Source organism: Ictidomys tridecemlineatus, chromosome 2, assembly GCF_052094955.1.
Source record: "Ictidomys tridecemlineatus isolate mIctTri1 chromosome 2, mIctTri1.hap1, whole genome shotgun sequence".
Classification (NCBI taxonomy): domain Eukaryota; kingdom Metazoa; phylum Chordata; class Mammalia; order Rodentia; family Sciuridae; genus Ictidomys; species Ictidomys tridecemlineatus.
The window spans coordinates 122,573,501-122,594,370 of NC_135478.1; the positions used below are offsets into that span (position 1 = coordinate 122,573,501).

The 20,870-nt window shown below is 39.6% G+C and overlaps 1 protein-coding gene across 4 annotated transcripts in view; it reads right to left on the reverse strand.

Annotated features, from left to right (window-relative positions):
* Positions 1 to 20,870, reverse strand: part of Egfr (epidermal growth factor receptor) — a 200,328-nt gene that overhangs the window by 43,837 nt on the left and 135,621 nt on the right. For all 4 annotated transcript variants that reach the window (XM_078039717.1, XM_078039718.1, XM_078039719.1 and 1 more), the window contains exons 6-16: positions 19,967 to 20,085; positions 18,281 to 18,422; positions 16,586 to 16,702; positions 15,894 to 16,020; positions 15,722 to 15,795; positions 14,809 to 14,899; positions 11,803 to 12,002; positions 10,319 to 10,451; positions 8,447 to 8,537; positions 6,578 to 6,735; positions 737 to 775 (exon numbers count right to left, since the gene is read on the reverse strand). In XM_078039717.1, the coding sequence (XP_077895843.1) occupies positions 737 to 775; positions 6,578 to 6,735; positions 8,447 to 8,537; positions 10,319 to 10,451; positions 11,803 to 12,002; positions 14,809 to 14,899; positions 15,722 to 15,795; positions 15,894 to 16,020; positions 16,586 to 16,702; positions 18,281 to 18,422; positions 19,967 to 20,085 (1,291 nt within the window). The remainder of the gene's footprint in view (positions 1 to 736; positions 776 to 6,577; positions 6,736 to 8,446; positions 8,538 to 10,318; positions 10,452 to 11,802; positions 12,003 to 14,808; positions 14,900 to 15,721; positions 15,796 to 15,893; positions 16,021 to 16,585; positions 16,703 to 18,280; positions 18,423 to 19,966; positions 20,086 to 20,870) is intronic.

Consider the following 20,870-nt stretch of genomic DNA (forward strand, 5'->3'; position numbering starts at 1 on the left):
TATATTCAAAGGGTAAAGTGGACCACTCTTACAAGATCAGTAAGTGGAAGGATTTTGTCAACATAATCAGAATGGCACCCATTCCTTGGGAGTTTGGCTAGAGTTTTCTCAGAAATGGCAAAGAGATGTTTTGTGCATGATTCTCCAACTCTTCACTAGATGATGCTGATTGATGATACCACTCTTTCCCAGTTAAGTCTGAACAGGAATTTGTGATTTTGTTTTTCTCACTGCGTCCAGCAATAATGGCAAACTGATCAGAAGTGAAATGTCAAAGGAAGTCCATTTGTCATTGTTGGACAATGTGTTTTGAAAATAAATCAAAGAAAGAAAATTCCCTCCAAGCTGGATCTTTGTCATTTAATAGAAAAGTCATTTAAACACAGGTTTGTGATAATATTGATTTAGTGGGGAAAAAATGAGTAGAAGTTGGGAGATGGTGAGATTAAGGAAAACTGGTGTAACTGCTGAAGCCAGAGAGAGGTATGTATAAAGAGGTGGCTAGCCATGGGTACAAATTCCTATAGAGAAGGTCCAGGCCTAACCCTTGCTGCATCCCTTCTACTAAAGAACAAAGTTGATAGGGGACAGGAAGGTGGAATCAGCAAGGCAGTTTCTGCTGGGGACCTTGGGCTGGCTAAGGGAAGGCTTAAGAAACTGACAAGGCTCCGGGACAATCAGAAATGACTTTTGGTAATATTTGAGGAGGTCCATTGGATCCCAAACTAATACTTACCCATTTATTGTACAGCCTTGAAGCCCTGGTCCAGCACATCTGTGGGCAATAAAAGACAAATACATTCAAATTCTTTGGCATTTGTTTTGTGGAGATTTAAAAAAAAAATTAACTTATAAGCAATGTGCAGCAAATTGCTCTCAAATCATTACATTGCATCTCAATATTGGGGTGGTGATTACTAATTTATGTAGTATGTATTTGACTCATTTGATCATCCATGAAGGAAATATTTATGAGTGTCTTCTTTGTACAGGGAATTGAACAAAGCAGACAGGTCATTATTGGAATATTTTCACATAGAGTCCACTTTTGACACAGATCCAGCTATCTCATAGCTGGCCGTAGATGTTAAGATAGATAGGGGAGGGCAGGGAGCCAACATGAGACACATACACTGGAGCCATACTGAAGCAGGAATAGGGTGGCAGTGTGTAGTCTTTGCTGGCCTCCCAGGAAAGCTGAACTTTGAACAAACATCCAGCAGTGATGGAATGGAGCACAGGCTGCTCCTGAGATGGGAATCAGGTTACAGACAACATGCGAGAAAAGGAAGGAGCCCTAAAAAATTAAGGGAGACACTGGATAGGAGGTATTATAATAATAGAAACCTGGTAGTCCACATGAAGGAGAGGCAGAAAGGAATGCTGAAGGGACAGATAAGAAAAGGCATGAGTCTGAAAGGCAGGAAGATGACTGTGATGATCACAGACACAGAAAGGCAGGACAGGCACTGGCCCCACCCAGATCATTCAATTGAGTCATTCTCTATGCAGATCATACAGGACTGCATTACAGATTACTCCTGAGCAGCGAGGGTCCCATTGTAGTGGAACAGATTACCATCATTATTTGATTATCACACTGTGGTTTATATATGTGAAGAGCACCAGGGAGACTTTTGGATATGAGTGAAAAATATCTCTAGACTGTTGTAAACACTTTCTATCCATATTCCTTAGGTGCCAGTAATTGGCTCTGATCTCTATACCCTGCTCTTCTTGGTTTTAATGGCTGGGGCTCCTGCATTTTTCCTCCGTGTCAGGTATAACAGTCTTGCTTCTGCTACGCCTTCAAGATTTCACCCATAAATGAAACACACAGGTGTCTTCAGGCAGTGAAATATACAGGGAAGCATCCTTATTTCCATCTATTACTTTCTGGGAACATTAAGATACTCAAAATAGAGAGCATTCTGTAATGAACCGGCCACTGATAAAAACAGGCCTTATTCAAAATATCCTCCCACCCCCTTTTCCCACCACAATGTCTTTCAGCAGCTCTTAATTGTCAAATGTGATGTAGTGGGAACATTATGCTAAGCAAGGGCAGATTGAAATTGCAGTTTGGACAAGAGGCGGGGTCTTATGCAGCCTATGAAGGTATACTGGAAAGAAACCACAGAGATTGCTAACAGGGAGCTACAATCAAGAAGCTCAGAGGGAAAGACCAGTTTACATTTGAAGAGGATAGAGTCAGGACAGGTACTTCGAGAGAGAAAGAAACACTTAATGGGGCTCAGTAATCATCTCAACTCATGAACCAGTGGAGTCTGATCCCTCACCATAGCACAAGACCTTGAATAATCCTAAGAGCCACACCCTTCCAGCCATGGCAGGTGTGGCCACCCAGTGCATGGGAAGAAATCCTGGAAGCATATCCATTTGAGTGTCACAGACTAGGAGCTCTTTGGGAAAGCTGAATATACCATTTCTTGCCTTTTGATTCCTGATATGAAGTCAAAGAGGCAAGATTAGGTTATCATTATATTCTCTCAGAAAAATTATTCTCTGTCCTCCACTCAATTTTTTCTCTTTTTTTGTAAGGAATTTACATTTAAATTACATTACCATGTACCTTTTGTTGCATGTGATTTAAAAGCAGGCAAATTTCATATTATCTAATTTAATTTATAAGGATAAAATTTCAAATTTATGGGTGAAGTCTCGAATACCTTGCCACTTGGTATGAAAATGTGATTCCATTTAAAATGGATATGCTTCCAGTATTCCTATCCATGCACTGGGTGGCCACACCTGTCATGGCTAAAGGGTGTGGCTCTTGGGATCAGTCAAGGTCCTATGCTATGGTGAGGGATCAGACTCTACTGGTTCATGAGTTGAGATGATTACTGAGCCCCATTAAGTATTTCTTTCCCCATAAATATGGGCAAAGCAATACCACTTTCTGAGAACTTAGAGAAACACTGTGCTGATAAGTCTATGCACCTCATAAATATTCAGGAAAAGAAAGGTTTCCTTATTTTCCTTTACCCTCATCAACATTTCTCCATATTTTAGAAGTTACATCTATTTCTATCATGAAATTCCTGTGTAATTAATGACTGAGAGAAAATACTGGTAGTAATAATAAGGTCATATAAAATTATATGTTCTCCCAACAAAAATGCCAAGAATCAGGAAAAAAACATATAAAAATATTAAAATAAATGATCATTGGTATTTAAAAAAATTTTGACTAAATTCCTTTTTCCTACATTTCAAAATCTGCTTATTTTTCTAGGTAAATGTACTGAAAAGTCCAACTCCTGAAGACTTTCTGGATCCCCACAAAGGGCAACAATTACACATTCATAGACAAAGAGACATATATAATGCACTAATTTCTGAAACACAGAATAAAGGAGAAAAACACACATTTAATTAATATGTACAAATATACTAACAATGCCTAAGAGTTCCTTTTTCTCTACATAATACATTAATATAGTTCTGTTGTAGAGAATCTGCTCCAAAATCACTTATAAAAATAGATGGTGAATCAAGAGTTTTGTAATGTTGTGAACAACCAATAAAAAAAAAATAAAAAATAAAAATAAAAAAAATAAATAAAAATGCAAAAAAAAATAGATGGTGAAAAACAGCAAAGCATAATTTATTTTTTAAATTTTAAAATTATAAATATTAACATATTAATTTTTTAGATGAATGGATTTAATTGTAAGATTTCTATACTTAATATGCAGCATATTTTTATCATATCCACTCTCCCATCTACACTCTTTTTGCCCTCCCCTCTCCTTATGTTTCCCGACTCCCCCCTTCCCCTTCGCTAATAGTCTCTCATACTTTTAGGTCATCATTGTTTTTTATGTTTTTATTTTGTTTTATTTTTTAAGCTTCCACATATGAGAGAAAAATACGTGATGTTTGTTTTTCTGCATCTGGCTTATTTTGCTTAACACGATGGTCTTCAGTTCTGTCCATTTTCCTGCACATCACATGGTTTTGTTGTTTTATATGGCTGAATAATATTCCATTGTGTGTGTGTATGTGTGTGTGTGTGTGTGTATATATATCAATCACACTTTACTCATTTATCTGTTGAAGTACACCAAGGTTGATTCCAAATCTTGGCAAGTATGAATAGTGCGACAATAGACATGGGTGTTAGGGATCTCTTCAGGATGCTGACTTTATTCCTTCTGGTATATATCCAGGAGTGGTATAGCTAGATTTATGGTAGTTCTCATTTTATATTTTTGAGGATCCTCCATACTGTTTTCCATAGCAGCTCTACTAGTTTACATTCCCACTATATAAAGGTTCCTTTTTCTCCACATCATTAACAGTGTTTGTTATTTTTAATTTTTATAATAATAGCTGTTGTAACTAGGGTGAGATGGAATTTCAATGTAGTCTTGATTTGAATTTCTCTAATGTCTAAAGATGTTGAGCATTTTTTTCCATGTTTACTGGCCATTTGTACTTCTTTATTTGAGAAGTGTCTGTTCAGATCATCCGCCAGGTAATTGATTGTATTAGTTGGGATAATTATCAATCTTGTTGATCATTTTTGGAGTTCATTATATATTCCAGACATTTATATTCTGTAAGATAATAGCTGACAAAGATATTTTCCCCATTCCATAGACTGTCTCTTCATTCTGTTAATTGCTTTCTTTGCTGTGTAGAAGCTTTCTAATTTGATTTAATCCCTTTGTCAATTCTTGCTTTTATTTCCTCTTTGCCTCTACCTACATGCTAAAGTGTTGCCACTCTATTGTCTTCTAGCAATTTCAAAATTTCAACTCTTAAATTAAGGTCTTTGATCCATTTGGAGTTGATTTTTGGACAGGGTGAGAGATAAGGATCTGGTTTTAATCTTCTACTTGTAGATTCTCAGTTTTCCCAGCACCATTTGTTAAAGAGACTTTCTTTTATCCAATATAAGTTTTTAGCAACTTGTCAAGAATAACATGGCTGCAGATGTGGAAGTTTACTTCTGGATCCTCTGTTCTATTCCATGGGTCTACATGTCTGTTTTTATGGCAATACTATGCTGTTTTTATTTCTGTGGCTCTTGATATCTTTAGAAATCAGATATTGAGATGCCTCCAGCATTGCTGTGTTTGCTCATGATTGCTTTGGCTATCTGGGGTCTTTTATGCAAAGCACAATTTATAATATGCTTTGCAGAGTTTACAAATTGGCCACTATAACCAGCATGCTGATATGGCAAAAGGGACAAAATATGAAGAGTATTAAATTGTGACCAAAGAGATATTTGGCAAAATTCAAAGTCCATTCCATAGTACTTCACTATTTTAAAAAAATAGTTTAGGTGACTATTTCCTTAACAAGATAATTAGTATCTCAAACTAACAGCAGATGTTCTTAATATTGTGACATAACCATTCTAGTCACTGTCAAATGTAAAACTCTGATGTTCACTTTCATTGTGTCAGATATTATTCTGGAAATTCTGGCCCATGTAACACAATCTGAATTTTTAATTTATTTACTTAGTTAGCAGTTGTGGGGATTGACCCCAGGGCCTCATGCATGTTAGGTAAGCACTTTACCACTGAGCTACATCTCCAGTTCTACAATTTGAAACTTTTGAAAAAGAGATTAAGATATCATTGGGGGATGATATGATTGTGTTCCTAGAGAACTGACTACTCATCATAATTGTCTCAATCACAATCACTGCCATTGCTACTGTCACCAACATAGTTACCATCACTTCATTACCACCACCATCATCCATGCTACTATTCATTAATCGAGTGCTCACTGTGTTCCAGGCACTGTTTTAAGTACACTAGACATCTTAACTCATAATTACAAAAATTCTGTTAGGTATGTTGTATTATTCTTCCAATTCACAGATAAAGAGAGGCCTGGAGAATCTAAGACACCTGTCTAAGGGCACCTAACTAATACTGGATGGATCTAGAGAGAGAAAGAGGAATAGGGCCAAACAAGACTGAAGATTTTAAGAAATACAAGGAAACATGAAATGGTGTAGATGGCAACTCAACTTCTTTTTGATTGCCAGATGTAGTTCAGTTTGATTGCCAAATTTATTATTCCAGTAAACAAGATACATACAATCAAAATACTTCTGCTGATTGCAGCAAAATTGGTAACAGCTTAATAATCAACTAGTTATAAGATAGTACTTGTAAGCAATATTCCAGACAATGTAATTGCAAAACACCAAAAAAAAAAAAAAATCAATGCACACTGGGACCCTAGTAACCTAGAGAGAGGCAAAGGTGACAGCTGGTGAGAACTCAGCTCTTTCCACCTATCACTTAGTCTCTCTTGTTTGGACAGGAAGCACTGTGGAACAGTCTCCAAGTGACAAACATCCTGAGAAACAAAGAAATATTCCTATCAGTATCAAGACCTACTCAATCATGCTTTGCTGCTGCTAAAATGGATATAAGACCAACACCTGAGTAATGGATTGATAGAAACCTCTATAATCCATGGCCAGGAGATTTGGGAGGTGTTTTCAACATGTAAATTTGCAAGTTAGGAAACATTTTCTGTTTCTACATTCTGTTATGGGCATCCAAGCCCCCCTCACCCATAAGTGCAGTTTGGATGGCATAGGTGGCAGACACGGTTGGCATCTGCATACTTCCAGACCAGGGTGTTGTTTTCTCCCATGATTCCAGCTGGGCAGGTCTTGACACAGTGGGGGCCATCAATGTAGTGGGCACACTTTATGCAGTTGTCTGGTCCCTGCACCAAAGCACAGAAAAATATTTATGTATGTCTCTTTCTTTTTCAAAATGGGAATAACTTTTTACTTAAGATATTTAGTGTGAGCCAAAATGATATACAGAAGTTTCCATATATCAGAAAACAAGTTCTGTGAATGCTCTTGCTTGATATGACCTCACTGTAAAGTTCAGTGAGGTTTTCTGACTTCAAATGCGTGGAACATACATAGACATAAAAGAAACGATATACTTCGTTGCATTTTACTTGACTCATCATAGGCATCTTTCCAGGTCAAAACCATCTTGATTTTTCTCTATGTTTGTTTACTTATTTTTGTGGTGCTGGGGATGGAGCCCAGGGCCTTCTTGCCCAGTTCTCCTCCCCTTCTTTCCCCTCACAGGATCTTGCTGTGTTGCCCAGGCTGGTTTTAAACTCCTGAGCTCCAGTATTCCTCCTGCCTTAGTTCCTGCTTGAGTTGGGTGCCTCACACTTCATAAGGCAATGAGAATGAGACAAAAGAAGGGTTTTCCTCTGGGCTTTTCTCTCTAATGTCCCAGTTTTGTCCTCTAAAAGGCTGAGTGTACTTAGACCTAGAACAGCCGGAAGAGTAAGTCAATATCACCAACCATTCTATTAGAATGATGAAAATTTAACTCAGCATCCTGTAAACCTATCAACCAATGGTTTACTTTGTAAGCAGCCATGTTGACAGCCTAGATCTCTATCTAACACAGTCTTATTAACCTCTGCCTGATGCAGGGACAACTTCTGAAAAAAATATTTTCATTTACTAAATTTAGATGTGACTACTGAAGCTCAAATCCAAATATATATAAATATATATATTTATAATCAAGAATTAACAACATTGGGATATTGGTATCAGGGGGACCTGATGTCTCATTTGTGAGCTTAACAAGATTATTATTGAAGATGTAGATTTAAAACTGCAGGTTTTAAAAAGTTTTGCTATAAGTTTCTTTTAAGGTTCTTCAACTCAGTTAAACTGAATGTTAAAAAAGAATTTTATGGTATTTGATTAAAATGAGAAAGAGATGAATTGCACATGTCAGAAATGGTGAAAAGTAGCCTGGCATGGTGGTATACAGCTGTAATCCCAGGGACTTGTGGGGGCAGAGGCAGGAGGATCATAAGTTTGTAGTCAGCCTGGACAACTTAGTGAGAAGCTATCCCCAAGTTAAAACAAATAAATAAAAAGGTTATGTGCAAATTATGTTCATGGACTGGGGCAGACATTCCGGAAGGCAATGGATGCACTTTTAATTCTCCACAAACTGCCTGGGCTCCCTGAGAGAAAGAACAAGGAAACTGATGATGCCATCCACTGAGAGGCTTTTTAAAAAGGGCAGGGTGTGCAGCTCAGTGGTAGAGCACCCATGGGTTTGGTCCCCAGTAGCAAAACAAAAAAAAAAAAAAAAAAATTGAAAAGTGGCTGAGAATGAACCAAAGTCTATCACAGCTTTTCTGTGCTCTGGTGAAGAAATGGTCGTGGTTAAATGTGATTGGGGTGCTGGAGTGGAAAGGTAAAGGTTGTCATAGGTGTGACACGTCACTCACACACAGCCACACTGTCACAGCTTACAGATCTTGCCCATTTCTTCTCTGGGAGCTGGGCTTGGATGGTTATCCTTCCAGCTAAGGAAATGCAAGTTACCACTGTTTCTGCTCCTGTGAAGGGAGAGTGCATAACAGCAGAGGGACTTCTTACCCGGCCTGTGCAGGTTATGTTCATGGTCTGGGGCAGACATTCCGGATGGCACTGGATGCACTCGGAATTCTCCACAAACTCCCTGGGCTCCCTGAGAGAAGGAAAAAGAAAACTGACGATGCCATCCCCTGAGAGGCTCTTCCAGATGCAGGTGGATAGAACCCTAACAGGTGACATAAATCACTGCTCCCAGTGAGGCAGAAAAGTTTTAGATAAAGGTCAAAGAGTTGGGACTCAGAGACTATACTATATATATTACAATGACTGTATCATCTGAATCTTTGGTCATCTTCTCCCAGAAAAATAAACATACAAGCTTCATTTACACAAAAGATATCTTCCCTGTGTTTTTCCAAAAACCTAGTTTCTGATATATCAGGTTAGCAAGCCAAAAATGAAGAGGAAAAGTGTTTTAATGAGGCTCCTCCCTCTAATAACAGTTCTATGAATATTTAAATTAATATGGATAGAAAAGGTGACTGTAGGTAAAGGAAGGAGGGGTAGCCAACTAGCTGAATGGCTATTCCTCAAAATGGTAAGTGTTGAAAACTGGTATGAAAAATTTTGCTTGTACTATTTTCAACCTTCCTCAAGATGTGTAGATAATAGCAAGAAGCTGATGCTTGAATGAAAAGACAAATAGTGTGAGAGCTGTTATGAAGATTGAAATCTCCCTGGAATTAACTCTAAATCTTCACTCCAAGCAGAAAACAAGGACTGTTTACACCCAACAAAATATGTCATGGGACCTCCTGTAGACAGATGGCATCATTTAAACTATGACACAGTGGTGTTTTTTTGTGCTTCATCTCTGGGTCAAATCCCCTGCTAGGGAGACAGTCTTCCAAAGGGACTGCTGAACACCAGGATTCTCCACACTAGTGGAAAGGCATGGGTCATGGGATATGATTATTTTAATTACCCCTAAAAGAGACTTGAAAACTGAAAACTCACATGAGAGTCTATTTGCGGCAATAAGGACTGCACCAGTTTCTTATTTGAAAGAGCACTCACTCTCAGTAATGCAAATCATTCTGAGTCTAGCAGCTAAAGGACTCTTCTGCATTGAATTTGGTCTTCCCATCCTGCCTCTGAGTATTTTGGGATCCAAGCCGTGATCTATGCCTAATGTGAAACAGGAAGGAAAATTTCCTACATCCCACCTGTAATTCCTATGGCTCTTCTCTATCAAACTCTCCCTTTCTCTTTAAGTTTTTTTTTTTAAATTTATCTGCTTATCTATCCTTCAATTTGACTTTCCAATTAATTTGTTTTAGTCATTACTTCTAGCCATTCAAAGTTTTACATCAATCTTGAGATTCTCAGAGTATCTTTGTGTTGATTGCAATGAAATTAAACAAACATCATACAGACTATTTCTTTCCTTATCTCTAGTTATATTTAAAGCTATTTCTATGGTTCAATGTTCACTGCATATGGGGGCACATAAAACAAAAATCAGTCAGGAAATATGATTTGCATTAATGGATTTTGACACACCAGAAAAAGTGAATGGTAAAGAAGGGACCAATGACATTCTCTTGGCCACTGGAACAACCTGTGACTGTTCTATTTGCCTTAGGAACATTGCACAACTTAGAAAAATATACACTATTTCCAGGAAAAAAAATTCCATAAAGTATTGGGTTGGATTAGTTAATAATGAAAAAAAAAACATTGCTTACTTCATATTATGATGAACAGTTTAGCAAAAAATTAACACACAAGCAAACAAACTAAAAAGATAACAACAGTAACAACAAAGGAAAAAGAAAGAAAGGAAGAGAATCAATCTGAATAATCAAAATCTATAACAACGACCCTGTGACTGATTTCGATCAAGACAAGGGTAATGAAAGAACAGCATCTCACCCCTCCAGAACGTTGCACTTCTCCACACACTCCTTGCCTCGGCTGACATTTTGGCAGGAGACACAGTCTCTGGGCTCAGGGCCCCAGCAGCCCTCAGATGAGCACAAGGGATTACAGAAGTGGCCTCTGTTCTCTGAGGAGACACAGTGAGTCACAGGAGTCAGTTACAGAAAAAGGACCACAGGGAGAAGAAGACACAACACCTTTGGAAGGAGGCTATGTGCTCTACACAAACCAGCTGGGGGCTATTGAAAGGAGTAGGCACCAAGGCCATCTGCAGGCTCCCTCCTCCCTGCTGGGTGTAAAGGGTACCCTGGACCAGACTTGGTGGTAGTTTGTTCTCACAGCTGACAGAAATAACAGGGAAGGTTATAGTCAATGCTGTGAGCTAGGTACCATGCCCAGAGAAATTTATAATGCAGAATTTTCATTTAATTCTTTCATAAGCAACTGTGTGATAGGAATCACCATTTTATAGGTAAGAAAGTAAAAAATCTACAAAACTAATTGACCAAGTTCTCAAAGCCCAGGAGGGTCAGACCAGCACTGGAACTTAGATGTGCTTCTGCATAAGGCCAGGTCTCACCACAAGGCTGAGTGCATTTGCCAGCTTAAAAGCTAACGTATGAAGATAAAATCAGAATAGAAAATGTTACTGTGAAATATTATCCCATTCCTGTGTGTATGTGTATGCCCAGGTGCATGTCTGTCCATGTGTGCTATCGTGCCTAGGTATAGTCATCAGAGGCTGAAATGAGCAGGAATAACCTACACCTAAAGTATAACATAAGTAATACTGAATTTAATGGTTTTTTTGTTTTTTGTTTTTTTTTTTTTTTTTTTGGTACTAGGGATTGAACTCAGGGGCACTCAACCACAGAACCACATCCCAGCCCTATTTTGTATTTTATTTAGAGACAGGGTCTCATTGAGTTGTTAAGTGCCTCACTGTTGCTGAGTCTGACTTTGAACTCATGATCACCCTGTCTCAGCCTCTCGAGCTGCTGGGATTACAGGCATGTGCCACTGCACCTGGCTAAATTTAGTTTTTTTAAATTGCAAATAATTGGTAGCCTAAACTTCAGAGCAAATTATTCTATGAAATGAGAATGATCTCGAAGTAATTCTGGTGAATTTCACATCGTATCTTCACAATTTGGAATATACATGTTTCATTTGCTTCTTTTTTTTTTTTTTTAAAGAGAGAGGGAGGGAGGGAGGGAGGGAGAGAGAGAGAGAGAATTTTAATATTTTATTTTTTAGTTATCGTCGGACACAACATCTTTGTTTGTATGTGGTGCTGAGGATAGAACCCGGGCCACACAAGCGCGCTACCGCTTGAGCCACATCCCCAGCCCTCATTTGCTTCTTAAGGAATAAAAAAAGTAATACAAATATTTGGGAATGGTCCTTCAATATTCCACCTAAACAAAACTGACCCACAGGAATCATTTGCACAATTGAAATGAAAACTGATCACTTACTGCAGTCTTTTTCATCTCTGTTGTTTATAATTTTGGTTTTCTGACTGGAAGTCCCAAATAGTTTTTTCCAGTTTATTGTGTTTGCATAGCACAAATTTCGGTTTCCTGAAATTATCACATCTCCATCACTTATCTCCTTCAGGGAGCGTAATCCCAAGGATGTTATGTTCAGGCCAACAACTGCTAGAGAAAACTGACCACTAAATTGGGGAAAAGAAAAATAACCTTGTGAACAATGATGCAAACAACATATCACTAAAAACTTTATTTTGTTGTTCAGGACTACTTAGATTTACTACCATCTTCCAATGATTGTAAGCTATGTTGTGAAAGGTATACATTATAGTTTTGGAAACTGCAAGTGGGTAAGTAGTTTTTTTTTTTTTTGGTACCAGGGATTAAATCCAGGGATACTTTACCAATGAGCCACATCCCCAGCCTTTTTTTTTTAAATGTTTTATTTTGAGACAGGGTCTTTCTAAAGTTGCTTAGGGACTTGTTAAGTTGCTAAGGCTGGGTATGAACTTGTGACCCTCCTGCCTCGACCTCCTGAGATGCTATGATTACAGATGTGTGCCACACTACTTGGCTGCAAGAAGTTTTTTTGAGCTTTTCTAAGGACAAGCCAGTTCCTCATTCCTTTAGTATCTTCAACCTCAGAAACAGACTTGAAGGGGGGCTGAATAAATACCTTCATGACATTTTATTTACTACACTTTAATTTTTCTTAGAAATTGGAAACACATTTCACCTCTGAAAACCCCAAAGGTATTTTAAAGACTATAGGTTTGTCTGTCCATCCATCAATCTAACCACCTACCAGTTACCCAGTCATATACTTACTGAACAAATATTTGTGGTACTATGTGCTAAATTCTATGTAGATTAAATACATGTTTCCTACTCTCAAGGAACCCTTTATCTAGAGGTGAAATAACCATATAAGCAGAGTATTTGAGCCTAGAGAGGTGAATGCAGCAAAACTAAGAGCCATTACAGAAGCATGTAATATTTAAATAGTCCTGAAAAAGGGGGACTTCCCTACAGCCATGACGCTTGAGGCTATCACCTGAAGAGCAGGACCCCTGATATTTTCCTTTACGCTAGGACTCCACAAGGTATTCAATATGTGTGCATCAATTGACTGGATGAAAGAGACTGAGATAAAAGGAAGAAGTTCCAAACCACCTGGGCTGGATGCTGAGAGTCGTGGTTTGCTGCACATAAATGTGCAGGTGGCGGGGGGACTGGGAGATGGTGTGGAGGGTGGATGAGGCTGGAGCACAGAAGATCTTGCACTGTTCAGGGGAAACTTGGATTGCTCTTTGTGACTGACTAGAAACCACAGGGAAAAAATCTGCACTTGTAGGAAGCTCACTGGACAAGAGGATGTGGAACAGACCAGTTGAGACAAGACTTGAGTGAAGAGTCTTCTAATTAAAGTGTTAAGTGGCAAAGGTTTAAAGGATAATTTGGCAGCCCTTCTCTCCCTGTTCTTCTCCTCCCCATCTTTTCTCCTTTCCTTTCCCTCTTTTCCTACAACCTGGCTTCTGAGAAGCAGAAGGCCCTGTGCAAGATACCTATATCCACTACTGCTAGGAACTCTCTCCCTGCCAAGACACCAGGGGCCAGGCTGGGATCTTCCCTGCAGGACAGGTCTGGAGTTTTGGGGAGTCACATTCTGGAACTTATGATAACCTTGTGGCAGTGAGGACTGAATATTACTGGATTTCTCCCTAAATGTGAAAAAATACACATTTTTCATCTTCATCTTGCTTAAATCCCTAAAAATACCCAAAGTGGTACGTAGAAGTCATCTAAACCAGTGCTTTAAATATCTCAGCTTTGTATGAATGGCAAAAAAAGCATTCCTGAGAATTCAGAGCAAAGGGGTCTTTTAGGGAAGCAATAGTAGCTGCATATTTATTTGTTTTTATTTATGTATTTATTATTGTGGTACTAGTAATGCAACCCAAGGGTGCTCTAGCACAGAGCCACATCCCCAGCCCTTTTTATTATTTTTTAAAAATATGAGACAGAGTCTTGTTAAGTTGCCATGTTGGCCTTGAACTTGTAATCCTCCTGCCTAAGCTTCCCACGTCATTGGGATTACAGGCATGAGCCACCACACCCAGTTTAGTTGTATGTTTACTAGTATCAGAAGTGTTTATCAAACAGACTTTATGGAAAGTAATATATATTTTATGTATCCGGTATTCTGATTTTCTTTAATATTGCACAATATTATGTAGTCCTTTTAATATTCAATTATGGAAAACTCTTCTCAACAAACAGTTTCCAAGGCAGGTGTAAGCTAAAGATTTCCAAATCCCTCTTCCTCACCACAAAAGTTATGATTTCTCTTACTATGTTAAAGATGCTTTGTGTGTGTGGGTGTATGTGTGTGTTTCTGAGTGTGTGGATTTCATTGTTGAAGTTGAAAAAGTAGAAATCATAAAATGCATTCTACAGTCATGTGTTATTAATTAGCACAAATAAAATAAAAAGAAAGAGTAGAAATCATGAAAAAAAAACATTTAGTGTTAAAAGGTCTCTCCAATTCCCCTGATTGAATATGCATAACTTCAAATGCATCACAACAAAACTTCAGCAAACACAAACTGAGACATTCCACAAAACACCTAGCCTGTACTTTTCAGAGTGTCAAGGACATAAAAGACATGGTAAGACACAGGAATTAACACAGATTGGAGGAGACTAAGAAGATACAAGGGGTAAATGCAGTGTGAGAAGTTGGAGTGGACAGTGAGAAAGATGCATGGAAAACCTGGTGAGCCCAATAAAGCCTGTAGTTTAGTTAACAATGTCAACTTTTTCATTTTGATCCTTGTACCTGCTCATGCAATACTTTGTTAACCTTAAGGAAAGCTGGGTGAAGGATATATGGGAAGTCTTTGTACTAGTGTGGAAACTCTCGTGTAAGTCTAATTTCAAACTAAATAAACAGAGAGTTAATCTATCAGGCTTTGGCTGTGGTCCACTTACTGTTGCTTTGTCCTGCCACGTATGATTTCTAGGTTCTCAAAAGCATGGAGGTCAGTCTTGTTTTCAGGCCACGCTTGAATCAGCAAAAACCCTAGAAGGCAGAATAAAGACTCAGACATGTACCCTTTGGATTTTCTTTTCTTCCTTCCTTTCTTTCTTTTTTTTTCCTATTTCTTTTTGTATGAACTATTATTGTAGGATTCTCATTAGACTCTCCCAGGATAGTGAATATTTGTTTGGATTGTGCTCTTATCCTCTTCACTGAGAACATGAACATATGAGTAGATGAAAGTCAAGGCAAAATTCCACTCCCCTGCTACATCTCTTCTACTGCCCCACTCCCACCTACTAGGCTGTGAAACAGCTCTGATGGCCCTTTGGGGGCTTTATATCTGATCCCCCCAAGTGGACTCCTGCCTTACAGACCACAAATTTCAAATATTTTTCTTATTTAGTTCCAATTCGAAAACAAACCTTGCTTTGGGTCTAACTTTCCCCCCTTTGTAGAGATGAAGAAAGTGGAGCTCAGATATCAATCATGGACCCAAGGTATGCCATAGGCCAAGCAGGGATTTAAAGTCTAGTTTATAGGGCTTGAGAGCTCCTACTGTCCCTCACCTTCTCACTCTTCCCTTCCCTCCACCCAGTGCGGTTCCTGGCCCATCAAGGGGGCTGGTCTGACCTGGGGAGAACAAGGGATTAAACATGTTCACACCAAGTTGTGAGTGACCCTGGCCATGGCTTCTAATATTCATATGTAGGGGAAACCGAATTTTTGAAAAGTATCAAAGAAGCAATTGATGGTGGTGAATCTCAGAAGAAATGTTTTTATGCCAGGGGAAAAGAGATTGACCAAAGTTCCCTACAAAACTCTGATGTCCCATTTGTGCTCCTAGGATATAGCAGCACAAACCTGTTATTTCCTTTACGGTTTTTAGAATATCCAGTTCCTTTGGATCTAGAGGAGGAGTACGTGTGTAGGAGTCCCTGAAAGAAATGGCAGAATGATTATTAATTATCTGTCTTTACCAGTTAAAGCAGCAGATTTTCTTTTCTCTGCACAAGTAAACCTAACTATTACTTACCCCTTAAATGCTACTGGCAGGATATGAAGATCTCCACTGATAGAAGTACAGTTTTTGAAGTGCTTTATGTTTGTAGCATTTATGGAAAGTGTGTCTTTAAATTCACCAATTCCTATTCCGTTACAAACTGTTAAGAGAGATGTTTGTTATATTCACATTTGATGAATTAAAATGAACTGGAGTTTCACAGGCAGAGGGTAGCAGAAAGAGAATTCCCGCCCTGAGAACCCCTCCCACCATGCTATCGTTGTTCATTCATTTGACAAACATTGAGGGGAAGCCTGCTAGGTACCAGGACATGCAGGCTTGGTAGTTGCAATGGTGAAAGGAGATGCTGGTCTCATTACAGCCCTCACTGGGCTTGAATCCTCCTCCTCATACTTTTCCACTTGAGTAATATAGTCCAAAGGCTCCCAAAGACTCTTGCCCCTCCCCTTTTTTGCCCACCATAGCACACCTGGGCCACAGGTGCTGCCTCTGAGCACAACTCTAACCAGAGAACGCCCCTGACCAAATCTTCCATGCCTACTGTTACCCTAACCTGGTTTCCCAGATTTATCTTATACTTTAAAGAAACAATATATTTTATTATTATTAGAAGAGTAGGATGTGTCCCCGTGGAGGTGGACAACAGCGGCCAGCCTCAGGGTAAGGGAGGAAGCCCTGACCACACACACTCTGCAGGCTCCTACCTTTGCGACACGGCCCTTCACACTTCTTACACTTGCGAACACCATCCTCCTCCATCTCATAGCTATCAGGACCACAGGCGCGGACACAGGAGCCATGGTCTGTCACCACATAGTTCCCTGAGGAAGAGACAAAGAAAGGAAGGTGGTGAAGGCAGCAGCAGGTGTCCTGGGCCTCCCAGGTACATCCTACGTCCTATGGGTACAAGGTCCCTGATCCTTGAGTTGAATTTATTTGGGCACAGAGAAGGAAAGGCTACAAACAGAAAGAGAACTAAGTTCAATAGCTTTCAAGACTGCAATATGGAGAAATACAGATGCTTCATCATAGCCGGAAAAGAATTGTGTAAGGGAGGAAACTGTACCCTCATCAGGTGAAAGCATTGATTTGAAGCTCAGTTTTCTCCATAGTTCTCCATGGGCTTCATCTTTAGGACTGAGACTTAAATCCTGAATCTTTATTAAATCTATAAGCCTAAACACAACCATTCTCCCACAAAACTGGCTGCATTTGAGGCTGCATTTCATTCCTGCAGCTTTGCCCATCCATCTTTCTGATGTAGCTGTGTGTCCCTTTGCAAGGAGGTACAAAGGCTAGATAAGTAAGTTTTGCATCCAGAGAGATACCTCAGTCCTTTCCTCCATTTCCCTTCACACACATAATTTATTTCTTTAATATTAATGTCACCACTATTTTTAAAGAAACTCTCTATATTCCTACAGTAGATCCACACAAAAAAATATTTACTGGACATTGGTAATTTTCCTGTAAACTGATGCTCTTGTTATCTTAGGCCCTGAATGTTTTCATGGATTTTTTAAAGCTCTATTAAAAGTTAGATCCTATGTATGTCATAACTGTGGCAACGTTTTCTTTATCTTACTTTGCAATTTACATTACAATAGTCTATTATTCTATTTGCATAGTATTTTTTTTTCTGTACAGAGTTTGAAATTTTTCATGCACACAAATCCAGCAGGGTAATTTCTGCCTTTCATAGTTGTTCTTTTACATTGTCCCCTAATCTCCTTTCTAGAAATCAAGAGCCCTTTAATTAGACATTGTTTCACTTTCTCTGTTCAGAAATAATTCAGGTCACCCTTTCCCTGCAGCCACCAGTGGGATGCAAATATAAATAAGCAAAACCCAAACCCAAACAAATGAAATAAAACAAAAAAAAAAAATAAAGCTTCTGCAATACTTCCAAGAGGAATGATTTCACCATAATTTGAACCACTTAAGAAGGCTGCAGATCTGCTCTTCTCTGTAATTAGGTCTGTTAAATACCTGGTTGGTATAAGAACAAAACAATGAAATAACCCAAAGAACTGTGGTTTTGTGCTAATCAGACAACCGAACATTCTGGACTACTGCAGCTGGCCTTTATTTTTGGGGGGCAGAGTGACAGGTGTGTTTCCTGTTATGCAGTTGAGCCACCATAGACACTAGAATCAATATAGACGACGTTGCCCCATAAGCAGAGCCTGAAGCCTTAGTACTCCTTGGCACTCAGCTGGGCCTCACCTCCATACCTGATCAGCATGTGGTCACCTGCCTGAGAACAAGGCAAACACAGAGCCCCAAAGAGCACCCAAGGCACTACCTGAACCCCCCACGGGGCTCAAGGATTTCTGTAACAGACAAAAGAGGATATGGATGCCTGAAAACTCAAAGGCTTTCCCAGGTGAGGCACTCACGGGGACACTTCTTCACACAGGTGGCACCGAAGCTATACTTCCCCTCGGGGTTGACATCCATCTGGTATGTGGTGGGGTTGTACAGCATGAGTGGTGGACAGGTGTCCTTGCATGTTGCTTCATCTCGGAACTTGCGGCAGACCTGCACAGGAGGGACACAGGCCTGGTGGAGCTGGGCAAGGATACTCAGTGCCCCAAATCAAGGAAGCAAGGTGTTTTGTTTTTAGGCTAGAAAGGCTTAGAAAGCTCAGTGCTCAGGTGTTCAATCAGAGTAGAAAAATCTAGCAATGACCTTTGGTAGAGTCAGAACTTTCTCTCAAGAATATGATTTTTCTTAAACATATTGTCCTGGTTATCATAGCTTACAAATTATGATCTGAGAAAATAACTCTCTATTAATTTTCAAATGCAAGAGTTAAGACATTTTTGTGACAACCATTGACTTGAAATTCAATGTACATTGTATTTCCTTTATAAAGAATACTCGAGGATGCATTTTAAAGTTTATGGATAAACTGAAGAAAGACTTCACTAGGAAAGGTGCTATGTAACAAGGGTTATTTTCCCTGAAATCTTCCATTGGAATTGGCCCACCCCAGACCAACCAGTTCAAAATCCCTAGGGGTTGGGCCCAGTCTCTGGAATTTCAGAATCTTCCCTTTGTTGAAACCACTGAGAGACCAGTTTAGGGTGGGCCTCTTTCTGGAGTCTGAGCAGATCTCACTACACTCAGTATTGACCCTGGGAATTGTAACCTCCAGGCCAGATGTGTCTAGGACTTCTGAAATGAAATGCCACAGTGTACACTGGTGACAAGGTTTTTGTGAGTTTTCTGTAGTAGCAGAGACAAGAGTGAAATGCTTTAAGACCCCTTAGGGGTAGGTGGGAGAATAAGAGGCATTGGAACTATGGTAGAAAGAAAAGAAGGATGAGGGACAGGAGACCCAAATACCATACTATTGAAGATCAGGAAAGCTCTGGGTGGATCTCTTAGGGGATTATTTTGGTTTGGATAAGAGATGTTCCCCAAAAGCTCTTGTGGGAACGAAGGAGGTTCAATGATGCAATTATGAGATTTTTAATCTAAAAAATGGATTAATCCATTTGATGGATTAATAATTTTAAAGAACTGCTGTACTGGGTGATCACTGTAGGCAGGTGGGACATGGCTAGAGGAGGTGAGTCACTTTATATCTTGTCCTCCTGGCTCCTTCTTCTCTCTCTCTACTTCCTGGATACCATGAGATGAGCAGTTTTCTTCTACTACCCTTCCATAGTGATGTTCTGCCTCACCTTGTCCCAGAGCAATGTAATTGGCCAGCCATGGACTGAAACTGTGAGTCCAGAACAAACTTATTCTTCTCTAAATTGCTCTTGTCAGGTACTTTGTTCATAGTAACAGAAAGCTGACTAGCATAGGGATCTCACAGTATCAAGGGAAACAATAAATAGTGTGATGCTATTGCTATTGGCAATAACACATATACAGTATTTAGTGCCTATTCTGTGCCTAGTTCCCGGTGATGAATGCCAAGGGTATTATGCTATTATGCTATATCTGTGACTGCCAATATTAATCCACAAACGTCTCCCACGGAAGCCCCTGTCATGGTCGGTGTTGGGGGTGGCAGTGTACAGCAGTTGTGGACCAATTCCAAAAGAAGCAGAAGGGAAGCTTGGTCTTACCAGGCAGTCGCTCTCCCGGGGCCCCGTGCAGCCAGCTGCACACTGGTTATGACAGCAGTCACTGGGGGACTTGCCACGGCAGCGCCCTGAGCACTGCTGGGCACAGATGATCTTGGTCACTGAAAAAGAATAAAGATTACCTGTGAGCTGAGTCAAGGGGTAGGCAAACATTATATCCCAGGGAAAATTAAAGAGCACTTGCAAAAGTAATGGAAAAAGTGGGGAGAAACGATGAATACAGTGATGTAGTGATTCTGATTCAAGATCTCAGGCATTCTCATTCAGCCAAACTCAATCCTGTCGTGACTTGCCTCACGGTACCTTTTATTTATTTATTTATTTATTTATTTTTAATTGCTTAGAAGAACTGATCAATCAAGACCTTCTTAATAATTAGACATTAGTCAGACTGAGTCTTTGTGTCTGCACATAAAACATAAGCACTTGGCAGGAAGAAGTATTTCAGGGGAGGCAGCAACCATGTCACAATGAAATTTAAGGACAGATGGTCAATTTTGAACCTGACAAGCCCCCAGAGTCCTTGGCCACACTGAGTGTGTGAGCCCACAACCAGGATCAGGTAAATTAAATTCTTTCCTGAAGTAGGATTCACACAAAAACTCTCTTAAGAAACATTGTTCAAACTTCTGGGTACCAGGATACCCAGGAATAACGAAGACAGAGGGAGAGGATGAGTCTCTGATTCTCAGGAAAATGTGCAAAAAACCATGTTATCCAGAAGAAATGACTAGGACATAGGTGGCTGGCTTTCACGTATTTATGAAAGGCTGAAGTGGCCCAAAATAGCCCACACTGGAGTAGGCACATACAGTGAGATTTGCAAGACTGTCGTTCATGAAACTGACAACATCTGGCCCTGTGGTCAGGAAGTTGCCTGTAGTCT